Source organism: Engraulis encrasicolus, chromosome 1 (assembly GCF_034702125.1).
Source record: "Engraulis encrasicolus isolate BLACKSEA-1 chromosome 1, IST_EnEncr_1.0, whole genome shotgun sequence".
Lineage (NCBI taxonomy): Eukaryota > Metazoa > Chordata > Actinopteri > Clupeiformes > Engraulidae > Engraulis > Engraulis encrasicolus.
Genome location: NC_085857.1, coordinates 36,299,015 through 36,313,332, shown reverse-complemented (window position 1 = coordinate 36,313,332; position 14,318 = coordinate 36,299,015). Strand labels below are relative to the sequence as shown.

The 14,318-nt window shown below is 44.5% G+C and overlaps 3 protein-coding genes across 3 annotated transcripts in view; 2 read left to right on the top strand and 1 right to left on the bottom strand.

Annotated features, from left to right (window-relative positions):
* The window catches only part of LOC134465622 (endonuclease V-like), a 144,022-nt gene extending 137,139 nt beyond the window's left edge, over nt 1–6,883 (bottom strand). Inside the window, exons 1-2 of the mRNA XM_063219421.1 lie at nt 6,770–6,883; nt 3,814–3,985 (exon numbers count right to left, since the gene is read on the bottom strand). Of these exons, the coding sequence (XP_063075491.1) occupies nt 3,814–3,985; nt 6,770–6,813 (216 nt within the window). The 5' untranslated portion in view covers nt 6,814–6,883. The remainder of the gene's footprint in view (nt 1–3,813; nt 3,986–6,769) is intronic.
* A 1,904-nt stretch (nt 6,884–8,787) lies between these two features.
* Nucleotides 8,788–10,622, top strand: LOC134465543 (basic proline-rich protein-like). The gene is made up of 2 exons (XM_063219303.1): nt 8,788–8,914; nt 9,276–10,622. Exon 2 carries the CDS (start codon nt 9,295–9,297, stop codon nt 10,342–10,344), a length of 1,050 nt encoding a protein of 349 aa, XP_063075373.1. The 5' UTR covers nt 8,788–8,914; nt 9,276–9,294; the 3' UTR covers nt 10,345–10,622.
* A 1,829-nt stretch (nt 10,623–12,451) lies between these two features.
* Nucleotides 12,452–14,318, top strand: LOC134465469 (basic proline-rich protein-like). Its single transcript, XM_063219177.1, has 2 exons — nt 12,452–12,578; nt 12,944–14,318. The coding sequence occupies exon 2, from the start codon at nt 12,963–12,965 to the stop codon at nt 14,067–14,069; it is 1,107 nt and encodes a 368-aa protein (XP_063075247.1). The 5' UTR covers nt 12,452–12,578; nt 12,944–12,962; the 3' UTR covers nt 14,070–14,318.

The following is a 14,318-nucleotide window of genomic DNA, read 5'->3' as shown; positions in this document are numbered from 1 at the left end:
AATAAAGTGTTTATAGTAGATGTCATTGACTTGACAGGGTTATTTATTTTGCTAAATGTACTGTAGGTAATAATTAGGTCACTTTCACCACCTTCAGATTACTGTCACCACCGTCAGTTCTTAAGTCACCACCGTAAGAAGAAGTTTTGGACATTTTAAATTAATGTGCTTACAAAATTTTCCTTTGTAGTTGTTGAATTATCAAAGTAATAGCAAATTTCAGCCTACACGAATATTTGTGAAATTACAAAAAATTGTTTGATCTATTTAGCCATTAAGTAAGCATTGTCTGACAGCACATATTTTTAAATTAGAACACATGAAGCAGTATTAAAATAGAATAAAAGTGAATTTTCAACATTTAAAGGCGTATGTGTGAACCAAAAAACACACACAATCACTTAAAAACTCCAGATACATATGCAACCAAATCAATACACTTTTTATTGCTTTTAATTGTCTGACGGTGTTGACAAAAAACAAGGTATGATCGGAGAAAAACCTGATTTCTGAAAAAAAGGAAAATTGGAGATTGGCCTTGTGCATTTCTGAAAAGCCAAGACCTTTGTCTACGAGGATATACCATATTATTTTGTAATTCACTTCGTTTTTTTCTTTCAAGATTACAACCTGTTTTAGCCACTTTCTCAAGAATCAGTGACATCTAAAAGGATGTAAACACAAGGCAGAGAGAGAGAGAGCCATCAGTGAAAAACACACACACACACTCCCGATCCTTTACAAATGCCCACACAGGCAAAGGCAGACACACACACAGATACACACACACACACACACACTTCCTTACAAACACAACACTCACACACGGCAACTCAACAGTTCTCTACAGCCCCTAGGCTAAGCTAATGATGTTACGATAGAAGGCTTTAGGGAATATAAAAAAAGATTAAAGTGGTGAGCTGATAGCAGAGATGTCAGACCATCCATCGCATCCTCCTCTCCTCCTCTCCTCACAGAGCTCAAGGCTTCTTCAGGGAGCCCTGGACTTTAAATGTCAGACCAACACAAACCCCTGAGAAGCCCTTCATTTAGCCCAAGTAAACAACGATCACAGACAAAACAGAGAAGATGGGGATGTCTAGGAAGAAAAGAGAAGGCGCTGGGATCGATGTTGAACTGGTGGAGAGAGGAAGAAGGGGTCAAGAGAGAGATACAAACAGAGAGAGAAGGGGAGAGAGAGGGAGAGAGAGATAGAGAGAGAGAGAGAGAGAGAGAGAGAGAGAGAGAGAGAGAGAGAGAGAGGGAGGAGGGAGAGATCATGATTGTGAGAGAGATAGAGAGTGAGAGGCAAGGGGGACTCTTCTCGGAAAGGTCAACGCCGAATGGACCACTTAATTATTAACTGCTCAACCGCCTCCATCTTAGACCCCCTTCGGGTTAAGAGTTGTAAAAATCTCAATAAGCTCCTAAACATCAGTCAGTGCCCATGTCTATCCGCGCAAGTCTCGAAGTTGCACTGCAATTGACAATGCATTATGTTGCTGATCGACTGACCATACAATGCGAACTTCGCTTTGCACTATTGTATTAATTTGTATGTGAAGAGAGTACCCCTCCCGCACAGTATTATGGGGTAGGATGAGAATTGCTGTTGTGGCACGGCAAAAAGTTCAGCAATCTCGGGGGAACAGTGGCTCAATGAGCTAAGACGCCATACCATTACGCTGGGAATCCGGGTTCGATTCCGGCCCATTATACTTCCCCTGTCTCTCCCACTCATCCATACTCTCACATTCTCCTATCCTAATTAAAGCATAAAAAAAGCCTCCAAAAAGAGAAAAGTTCAGCAATCTTCAACTTAATGCAAGTAAATCGGCTTGCCATGACAATACCGCATTAGGCCGGCCACACACTGGCTCCGACAGCACTGCGGCGCACTTTCGCTTCCGACATAATTCGGACCTCCAAACCCAATTTCACCCGAACATTGCATTGATAGTCAACGGGCGGCACCGACAAAATAGAACTTGTCTCTAATTGCTATCCGACATTGGCGAATGTCCGCGGACATCGGCGCCAGTGTGCGTGGTTCTATTGAAAACAATGGAATCGAATTTTAGCTGAGCAGTGCTCAGCACTTTGTCGGAGCCGGTGTGCGGAAGCCCTTAGGGGAGGACAGAGGAAAAGGGGTCACCAGACAGAGAGAGGTCAGGGAGACACCTTGCATTTTAATTTCAATTATGAGTAGCCACAGATAATAAAGGCTTTTTAATATACCTCCTTCTTCGGATTGATTTACCTCTGAGTGCCTGGGACCTTCTGCTTTCCTAATTCTGGATTTCCCAACCCCAAAAGCACCATTTTGGACATTTTTTCCACACACCTGAGCGCCGGGTTGACCTCTCTCTTTTTACAGACTGTAGACCGCTTAATTATTGACTGTCCAACCCCCTCTATCTTATCTTCTGGGGTTAAGAGCAGCAACCATCTCAAAAGCTTGTAAATGTCAGTTGCCGGGGAAATGACGTCTTAGTAGTAGCACACATAAGGGTGGCGCAACCACAGCTAATGCAATCAATGAATTTTAGCCTGATGACTTGTATGTTGTTTGACCTTTGGTGCCTGGAGACACATATACGTTGCATTCGGGCTCTTGCCTAAGCCCTTTTTGTGAAAGGGTGCCCTCTGCCTGTTCATTCTAAATATCTCAGTATCCGAAGCACATAAAAACATGAAATAAGTTGGACTTAAAAGCTAAGACCCCACTTCGAAAACCAATGGTCTATACAGTGAAAATACAGATTTCACAATACGATGACGCACAGTAGTGATGTTTACATGGCTTAATGTGGGCATGGTCTGAGAAAGGGGTGATGTGGCTTTTCATGGGAGGTACTGGAATGAAGGAGGGAGGAAACAAGAGAGCCATGGAGGGATGGAGAGAGCAGTGGAGGGATGGAAGGAGGGAGAGGGGGATGGAGGGAGGGAGAGGGGGATGGAGGAAGGGAGATTACTCTGGCAGCGGAGGCTACATCACAAATAAATCGATGTGACAGTCTTATTGCAGAGAATCTAATTAGTGTTGTAGATTACATCAGCAAATGAGGGCTGGAACAACAGGGCTGCTTGATAACTGAAGGGAGAGGGGTGGGCGGGGGCATGATGCTGGTGGTGGCTGGAGTAGCCATGTGGGTACGCCAACTGTTGCAGGAGTGTTAACGTAGACATGATTAAAGTCAACAAGTGCGCAAACTCAAATTTCTTATCTAATATCAAGTCTACCATTGGATCAATAAATGATTCTCTACTCTACTAGCTGTGCTGTGCAGATTAAATCCCGTTATTTTTTTTTTCTTTCAATTCAAGCTCATTTTTTTGTTTTATTTCAACTGTTTAGCTTATTTCACCAAATTCATTGTTTGAACATGGGTAAGGACATGCTACAGGTTCCACTGAATGTACGCAATAAAAGGAACTTTGTTTTTAATCATATAACCATATGATTACAATAACAGCATAATTACGATAACCCCCAGGGGTACTCAATTAAAAGTCGCAGAGGGACAGTTTTTCCAAATTCCTCCCACAAATGTCCCGCGGGCCACTTATTGAGCATGGGGGCCATACACATTCTTTGCTTACTGACTGCCGATATTCTTTGGAAGGAATAGGAGTGTTTTTAGTAGAATTACGATGGATTAATTCAGTAGGGATTTTTTTTTTAATCTGGTCTTTATTTTTTATTTTTTTTATTATGTTTTATCTATGGGCCCACTGAGTGGGGAGGCGGGCCGCATGTGGCCCCCGGGCCTCCAGTTGCCCATCCCTGGTTTACAGCATGTTATGCACTACCTCCATGTCTGGGTAGCTGAGGACGACCAGCTGTGCGCAGGCTCTGACGTCGTCTCCTTTGATGAAGGACAGGTCCACTCCCCCGACCCGCTGCAGCCCCTCGAGGGTGGGGCTCCTCTGCCACTCCTCCGTGTCCCCCTCCTGGAGCAGCCCCTTCAGTCGCGCCTGCTCTCTGCACACACACAGGGGACAGAACAATAGTCATGCTTGCGATGAAGCAGATTTTTGCTTGATCACAATGAGATCTTGCCTGGCTCTTGCCCAACCTGTAGTTCCGCACAGCTTCATGAGCTCCACTACTAGCTCCAGAGCTCAAACACACAGAGGTCTGGTAGGAACCAGGCTAAATAAGATCTGCTTGGTCTTAGAACGGTGGGGTTGAATGCTTAGCAAGAAAGGTGGACAGAAATACTGTATATAACGTGACTTCCTAACACATAAAAAACAACACTGCTTCGCACTTGAAGCAGCGAGTGAACTGCCTCACAAACATGTGGACTACACCTGCAATTCACGTCAGCGGCATGAATGCCAATCAGGGTAGATTACAGAGGACAAAGAGGAGGTCTCATGGCAGCGCAGTGACTGCCCAGCTGTTTATGTGTTTATGTGTCTTTAATGTGCGTTTACATGTGGATTGTGGAAAAGTGTCAACATGCAAGACAAATTTCTGTGCAAACAGACAATTAAGTTTATATTATCTTATCTGTGTCCGCGATGACTTAACACCATGTGACATAAATGCGGCAGAGAAGTCACTAGGTGCGATCGAGATGTGTTAACGCATGCATGCGCATTTAGACAGCAATGCACCCTGGATGGAAAATGCTGCATGACGGTTAGATTTCCTGTCAAACTTCGAAATTTCGTCGACGTTGCGTTGACGAGGTGACATGTCACATGGTGTAAAACTATCGCGGGATGAATGCGGCTGCAGTCAGATCTTGCAACCTCTGCAGTTGCTTATCCCCTTCAACGCTCGTCGGCGCTCGTCGGCGGACTGCCTCCGAGGTCACGCGCCCATGAACTGGTTGGTCAACAACTCACTCACGTGTGTATATGGGTCTTGTCTCACACCTCTACACAAGTTTGCGCAGGTCCCCACTTCAGCTCCTCCTCACTGCCTGTCCCCCCACTCCTCACACGTGGTGTGTTAGTAGAGCAAACCGGTGCGAGCTCATCGTCTCGTTCATATTTGTGGCCGACTTTAAATGCGCTGTATTTAATAACACCCACATCGTGACAACAAGTTCTCGCTGACGTCCGTTGCGCAACGTCGACGCTCGCAATGAAGTCGTATGCCCTTACTCCCATATGCAAACGTTGTGCACCCAATTTCTAACCAGGATGCTTTACGCGTGTTGCAGTGCACATGTGCGCTGCACAACTTTCACAGCACTGCTCCATCAAAAACGAGCCCAATAGCGCAGTGGTGTAGTCTACTTTTTTGAAGTGGGTATACTGTATATTTGAGAATTTTTTGAAGTGGGTATACTGTATATATTTGTGCTATTCAAAACAATGGATCAATCAATTTTAAGTGGGTATACTGAAGTCCCTGAAATTTAGAAGTGGGTATACTCCGTATACCCGCGTTCTACGTAGACTACACCACTGCAATAGCGGACATGTGACACTGGGTCCTTGCCAATATGCGGACACACGTCCTTGGCCTGTGCTTGTGGCCTCCGAAAACAATAGTTTCCCTGATGTCAAACCAACTTTTGGGGGACTATCCTTCATTCACCATCCTGATTGCAAATGAGAAAATGACATTAGAATGGCGCTTTTGCGAGATATTGAAATACACTTCTGTCATATTAGTGACGTCATCCCAAGGCCACAAGCAGGCAAGGGAGCATGGGAGGACGGGAGTTAGCATAGGCCTACTAGAAATTACCCACTAACTAACTCACAGTGTGTGCGTTCCAATATGTGACCTTAAGTCCTCCACTTGTGCTTGCGGCCTCGTACCAGGAAGTAATATGTCATGATGACATCAATGACAACAGCATTATATTTCAATATCTCGCAAAAGCTCAACTGTAATGTCATTTTCTCATTTGCAATTGGGATGGGGAATGAAGAATAGTCCCAAAAAAATGTTTTGGCTTCGCTGACAGCTGGGAAAATTAATTGTTTTCTCCACAGCGGAGGGGCCAGGAGGCGGGGTGAGGCCACAAGCACAAGTGGAGGACGCAAGGTCGCATATTGGAATGCACACAGTGTTTGAGCCAATCTAGTACCTCCTGTCCTTTCCTGTTACTCGTGATGGCAGACAAGACGTCACTATGATGTAAGTTTTATTCAAAATCTCGCAACAGCACAATCCAAAGCTCATTTTCATCAGTTCATATCCTTAGTTGTTTGTCTCTGATGAGACTCTGATAAACAAATTTGCTTTAGATGGTGTCAAGTGTGTGTGGTTGTCACCAAGTGAGAAATAGCCTACAAAGGTGTCTCGTGCTTAAAATCAAGTAGCCTATGATAGTGGGACTTGGGTCTGTAGGCTATGAGTGCAGTCAACATTTGAAAGCTGAATTTCACCAAAAGAAACATGCATATCAACATGACTGTGAAATGACACCTGATTCAGGATACATTAACCTTATTCTGCTGTAAGCCCGACGGAACAAAAGTGGTCTAGGCCTACTCATTATTGCTGTGCATACTGTGTGGCCTAATGAACATATCAGGGATTCAGAAGCCATTAATGCATGCTACCCTGATTGGCATTGATTCAGCAGAGGTTAAAATGAACGCTAGAACTACCCACATTACACCTGTCTAGAAAAAGAACACATTCGGTGAATCAATGTGTCCCGTAAAACAGACTATCGTTGAAAGTGCAAATGGTGAATGAGAAGTGAAACAAGCTAAATACGCTGGTCTAAACTGTTTGGTTAACGTGTGGATTCCCATCACCGCGTAAGGTGGAAAAGCTGAACAGTCCAACCTTTCCCATTCTTTTATCAGCTCCTCTTCGGGCTTCGCTGACATTGTGAAAACATTAAAATAAACTAAAAATGCATGACCAGCAGCACTCGCGTGGGCGCACAGCTGTAGGCTACTTCCGTGTTTTGACAGCTAGAGCCTAACGTAATGACGTTTGAGGAGGTGTGTCGATAAAGGCCTACCATCAGCAAAAAAAAAAGAAAAAAAAGAAACCGTTATTATTATTATTATTATTTAATTCATTGTTTGATGTCTGCCAGAAGTGTTTGTTGTGTGTAAGTAAACACCAAACATTTCATTTCATTTTAATTGAATGCGTTCACCGTCTTTTCAACAAAATAATTATCGCACAGAGTAATGCTTCATTACTGCCATCTGGTGGAAAAACTGTTTAGCCCACCAGAGTCAGCAGAAAAGTTTAATAATATTCTCAGCAGCATATCCAGTAGGCCTACTAACTGTATTTACTTCAGCATGAACATGACAGGCATAGAGCCTTGAAAAGGAGCCCATCAGTTGCATGTGACTGACTGGCATGTGACCAGATTTGTGATAGGCCTATGTGATGCACTGCAGACTAATGATGCATAAAAATCTTGGTTGGATGTCCATTTGCCTTGTGGTCCCTGCATCAGGTCTGTCTTTCCAAGTTGAATGCAGTCTGGGCCAGAGATGCTTTGATGATCCTCTGTGTTCAGATTTCTCTTTCTCCTTCCTTCCTTCCTTCCTTCCTTCCTTCCTTCCTTCCTTCCTTCCTTCCTTCCTTCCTTCCTTCCTTCCTTCCTTCCTTCCTTCCTTCCTTCCTTCCCTCTCATTTTTGTTCAGCAGTGGATGTGCATGCAGTAACTCTCCAGTTTGTCTGTCCCTCCCTCAGAAACCAGGTTGCTTGAGGCATAAATGCAATTTCATTGTGTGCAGTGTTCACTTGTGTGCTGTGGAGAGCAGTGTCACAATGACAATGGAAGTCGTGCATGCAGTAACTCTCCAGTTTGTCTGTCCCTCCCTCAGAAACCAGGTTGCTTGAGGCATAAATGCAATTTCATTGTGTGCAGTGGGCAGTGTTCATGTGTGTGCTGTGGAGAGCTGTGTCACAATGACAATGGAAGATGGAGTTTCCCAGGTGGGCTTTCTCTTTCAGTGGCCCCAGCTGAGAATTGAGCCCAGTTACTTGTGAAGATTCAACCACTGTGACACCACAAGCAGAAGTGCATGGTGCATATTGAGGCTCAAAAAAAAAAAAAGTAATAAAGAAACCTATGCATGGTGCGACCTTTTTTCATTTTTCAGTATTACAATATTTTGGTAAGCACCCTTAAGAGGAGGAGAAAGGCTGTTGGGTGACGCCTGCTCCAACCCTTATGAGCATATTGAGGCTCAGCTGTCATGGCCAATAACTACCACCAATTTCATGATACATTTACAACAGTTAGTGTTGTAGTGACATTTTGCTGGCTTTCACACTTTCGGTAGCCTGTAGGGTTATTGCTTAGCCCAGGGGTTTTCAAAGTGGGGGGCAGGGGACCCCTGGGGGGCCACGATGGGGTGCCAGGGGGCCCCCGGCAGGTTGGCAGAAAAAGCATTGCACAACATTATTTATCTACATTATTTAATCAATTGACTGACAAAAGTAAACCAAAATAAAGCAAAATGAGGTAAACACAATATCCCTAAAACACAAAGAATGTTACTGTCTTATACACCTAGAATGTGGTATAAAGACATCTTGAATCTTTCTGACATACTTTTTGTAGGCTATTTCTATTCATGTGACAAACAAAAACGGAAATAAATAAATGAATAGATGAATGAATAAAGGAATACGTAAATAAAATAAAAATAAATAAATAAATACTTTTTAATTGATTGATTTTAATGAATGGCTGCTGCTGTAACAAGAAGTCTTACATCATAAGGCCTTTTAGTTCTATTGGCACATGAACACCTGACAATGCTTGGCACATGTTCAATAGAACACAAGATGCTCTGTGCTGTCAATGGGGACAAGATTCTAAACAGAGGCAGACAATTCTCAAACATTAGCCTACTCTTTGTGGTATGCTACACAGTGTTGTGCAAGTCTTATGTTGAAAATCAACCTTTTTTCTTGAAATTTATACTTCTGATCTCAAACCTTCCATAAACAGAGGTAAGTTTTTTTCTAATAATAATAACGATAGGAATATTATTATTATTATTATTATTAATAATAATAATAATAATGTACATTTTAATCATTAATTATTTATTAAATATGTATCCAGGTATACAGTAATCTAATACATTTAACTGTTGTTGTTGTATTTACCTGAATAATATTACAGTATATAGGGGGATATACAGTATACAATATTAAATAACTATATAATATTGTAAAATATTAGATTACTGTATAGCCTACCTATTGACATGAAACTGTGCAATTCAAAGTTTTACCTCTGGATTACAAATATTTTGCTTCAGTTGTACAGTAGGACTAAATATTCCAAATCATTTTGTGAAATTTCTAGTGTCCTGTTCCCCTGCCCAATGGGTTACATTGGGAGGAAAAGGAAGTGGAAGAGCGGTAACAGACCCTCTGAGCCAGCAAACCCGTCTGGGCAGAGCAGCCCACAGCCAGGACCCTCCGGGGAACCTGCTGCCCTCCGTGATGACCAGCCAGGGGCATCATCCAAGAGATCCAGGCCTGGAGCTGCCAGTCCCCGGCCCAGGGCTGCAACTGCCCCGAGACCCCCACAGCCAGGAGCCTCCACTGCACTTGGTGCCCGCGGTGATAATGGTGGATCCTCATCATCCATGAGCTCCAGGCCTGGAGCTGCCAGTCCCCGGCCCAGGGCTGCAACTGCCCCGAGATCCCCACAGCCGGTGGCATCTCGTCAGGTGTTTGAGTCCATGGAGATGCCTGGAGCAGGACCAGCATATGCCTATGGATACCCACCTCACGCTCCACCTCAAGTGTTTGAGCCCAATGGGATGCCTGGAGCTGGACCTGCTTACGGTTATGGATACCCACCTCAAGCAGCACCTCAGGTGTTTGAGCCCATGGGGATGCCTGGAGCAGGACCTGCTTACGGTAATGGATACCCACCTCACGCAGCACCTCAGGTGTCTGGGCTTGGAGCAGGACCTGCTTACGGTTATGGATACCCACCTCGCGTTCCACCTCAGGTGTTTGGGCTTGATCGCATCAACCCTGTGGTGGCCACTATTCTGGCTTCTCTCCCACGGAGTGCAGCAGACATGATGGCCAAGTTCTGCGCTCTGCTGGCCTTCCTGGTGGTCTGTGGAGATGATGACTTCAACACCATCGAGCTGCTGGAACAATTCATGGGTCAGACAAACCATGAGCTCTCCACGATGGTCCACAGCATCATGACGCATTACAACGGCGGCTTTCCCCCCGGGGTCTACGGCCCCGAGATGGAGACCGAGGAGACACGTTGCCCCATCTGCTTGGAGGACTACAAGGAGGGTGATGGAGTCTCCATGTTTCCGTGCAACCACTTGATGCACAACCACTGCCTTCAGATTTGGGTGGAGAGGAGCCGCACCTGCCCCGTCTGCAGGACACCAGCGTAGGGGAGCAGCGGTCACACCAAAAGCTGGGACGAGGGGCGTAATATAAAATTCTGGGCCAACCATCACCAATGGACCCCTTGATACTATTATGAAAAAAAGGGATCTGAACAATCGAACTGGACTCCCTGTAGGGCCCCAGTGGTCACACCACACACTAGGGGCTTGACATCAAATTCTGGACCAACCATATCCCCCCAGCTACCCCTATTTTGACACCAGCCTCCGCTATCACATAACTGATTCAAAGCTCAATAAAAAAACATATTTTTTTGCATGGATTTCTCAGCCTCCCTGTGAGTTTAATTGTAATGTATTTTTGCATATGCTTGAGGTTCATAGGCCTACATACAAAAGCAGTGTGTTGAAGTAAAACAAGGCAGGGAAAGAATAAATAAAACTTCACAAGCATAAATAAAAGCATACATAAATTTTAGCTAAAAAAAACCAAGTTAAAAGTTACAAAAGAAAAACACAAAAGACATGGAATCAACGCTACCAGACGAAACAACAAAACATTACATGTAACACAAGAAGACAAGACTCACATTTCTATGATTAAAACTAAATAATAACATGGTAAAAGAAACATAGACCCATGAGCACCACATTTAAAAGCAATTACACTGTTCTGTAAAACCAGACTTTAAAAGATTTTTTAAAAGTAGGCCTATTTACAGAGGGAAGTGTGTCTACCAAAAGTACAAAGGAAAGAAGCAAAAGAAGCAAAGTAAGCCCACACAAGCAATCAGAGCATGAACATGACAGGCATAGAGCCTTGAAAAGGAGCCCATCAGTTGCATGTGACTGACTGGCATGTGACCAGATTTGTGATAGGCCTATGTGATGCACTGCAGACTAATGATGCATAAAAATCTCGGTTGGATGTCCATTTGCCTTGTGGTCCCTGCATCAGGTCTGTCTTTCCAAGTTGAATGCAGTCTGGGCCAGAGATGCTTTGATGATCCTCTGTGTTCAGATTTCTCTTTCTCCTTCCTTCCTTCCTTCCTTCCTTCCTTCATTCCTTCCTTCCTTCCTTTCCTCTCATTTTTGTTCAGCAGTGGATGTGCATGCAGTAACTCTCCAGTTTGTCTGTCCCTCCCTCAGAAACCAGGTTGCTTGAGGCATAAATGCAATTTCATTGTGTGCAGTGGGCAGTGTTCATGTGTGTGCTGTGGAGAGCTGTGTCACAATGACAATGGAAGATGGAGTTTCCCAGGTGGGCTTTCTCTTGCAGTGGCCCCAGCTGAGAATTGAGTACAGTTACTTGTGAAGATTCAACCACTGTGGCACCACAAGCAGAAGTGCATGGTGCATATTGAGGCTCAAAAAAAAAGTAATAAAGAAACCTATGCATGGTGCGACCTTTTTTCATTTTTCAGTATTACAATATTTTGGTAAGCACCCTTAAGAGGAGGAGAAAGGCTGTTGGGTGACGCCTGCTCCAACCCTTATGAGCATATTGAGGCTCAGCCGTCATGGCCAATAACGACCGCCATTTTCATGATACATTTACAACAGTTAGTGTTGTAGTGACATTTTGCTGGCTTTCACACTTTCGGTAGCCTGTAGGGTTATTGCTTAGCCCAGGGGTTTTCAAAGTGGGGGGCAGGGGACCCCTGGGGGGGCCACGATGGGGTGCCAGGGGGGCCGCGGCAGGTTGGCAGAAAAAGCATTGCACAACATTATTTATCTACATTATTTAATCAATTGACTGACAAAAGTAAACCAAAATAAAGCTAAATGAGGTAAACACAATATCCCTAAAACACAAAGAATGTTACTGTCTTATACACCTAGAATGTGGTATAAAGACATCTTGAATCTTTCTGACATACTTTTTGTAGGCTATTTCTATTCATGTGACAAACAAAAACGGAAATAAATAAATGAATAGATGAATGAATAAAGGAATACGTAAATAAGATTTTTTTTAAAAATACTTTTTAATTGATTGATTTGAATGAATGGCTGCTGCTGTAACAAGAAGTCTTACATCACAAGGCCTTTTAGTTCTATTGGCACATGAACACCTGACAATGCTTGGCACATGTTCAATAGAACACAAGATGCTCTGTGCTGTCAATGGGGACAAGATTCTAAACAGAGGCAGACAATTCTCAAACATTAGCCTACTCTTTGTGGTATGCTACACAGTGTTGTGCAAGTCTTATGTTGAAAATCAACCTTTTTTCTTGAAATTTATACTTCTGATCTCAAACCTTCCATAAACAGAGGTACGTTTTTTTCTAATAATAATAACAATAGGAATATTATTATTAATAATAATAATAATAATAATAATAATAATAATGTACATTTTAATCATTAATTATTTATTAAATATGTATCAATAGGTATACAATAATCTAATACATTTAACTGTTGTTGTTGTATTTACCTGAATAATATTACAGTATATAGGGGATATACAGTATACAATATTAAACAACAATATAATATTGTAAAATATTAGATTACTGTATAGCCTACCTATTGACATGAAACTGTGAAATTCAAAGTTTTACCTCTGGATTACAAATATTTTGCTTCAGTTGTACAGTAGGACTAAATATTCCAAATCATTTTGTGAAATTTCTAGTGTCCTGTTCCCCTGCCCAATGGGTTACATTGGGAGGAAAAGGAAGTGGAAGAGCGGTAACAGACCCTCTGAGCCAGCAAACCCGTCTGGGCAGAGCAGCCCACAGCCAGGACCCTCCGGGGAACCTGCTGCCCTCCGTGATGACCAGCCAGGGGCATCATCCAAGAGATCCAGGCCTGGAGCTGCCAGTCCCCGGCCCAGGGCTGCAACTGCCCCGAGACCCCCACAGCCAGGAGCCTCCACTGCACTTGGTGCCCGCGGTGATAATGGTGGATCCTCATCATCCATGAGCTCCAGGCCTGGAGCTGCCAGTCCCCGGCCCAGGGCTGCAACTGCCCCGAGATCCCCACAGCCGATGGTATCTCGTCAGGTGTTTGAGCCCATGGAGATGCCTGGAGCAGGACCAGCATATGGATACCCACCTCACGCTCCACCTCAAGTGTTTGAGCCCAATGGGATGCCTGGAGCTGGACCTGCTTACGGTTATGGATACCCACCTCAGGCAGCACCTCAGGTGTTTGAGCCTGGAGCTGGACCTGCTTACGGTTATGGATACCCACCTCACGCAGCACCTCAGGTGTTTGAGCCCAATGGGATACCTGGAGCTGGACCTGCTTACGGTTATGGATACCCACCTCACGCAGCACCTCAGGTGTCTGGGCTTGGAGCAGGACCTGCTTACGGTTATGGATACCCACCTCGCGTTCCACCTCAGGTGTTTGGGCTTGATCGCATCAACCCTGTGGTGGCCACTATTCTGGCTTCTCTCCCACGGAGTGCAGCAGACATGATGGCCAAGTTCTGCGCTCTGCTGGCCTTCCTGGTGGTCTGTGGAGATGATGACTTCAACACCATCGAGCTGCTGGAACAATTCATGGGTCAGACAAACCACGAGCTCTCCACGATGGTCCACAGTATCATGACGCATTACAACGGTGGCTTTCCCCCTGGGATCTACGGCCCCGAGATGGAGACTGAGGACACACGTTGCCCCATCTGCTTGGAGGACTACAAGGAGGGCGATGGAGTCTCCATGTTTCCGTGCAACCACTTGATGCACAACCACTGCCTTCAGATTTGGGTGGAGAGGAGCCGCACCTGCCCCGTCTGCAGGACACCAGCATAAGGGAGCAATGGTCACACCAAAAGCTGGGACGAGGGGCGTAATATTAAATTCTGGGCCAACCATCACCAATGGACCCCTTGATATTATTATGAAAAAAAGGGATCTGAACAATCGAACTGGACTCCCTGTATGGCCCCAGTGGTCACACCACACCAGGGGCTTGACATCAAATTCTGGACCAACCATATCCCCCTGCTACCCCTATTTTGACACCAGCCTCTGCTATCACATAACTGATTCAAAGCTCAA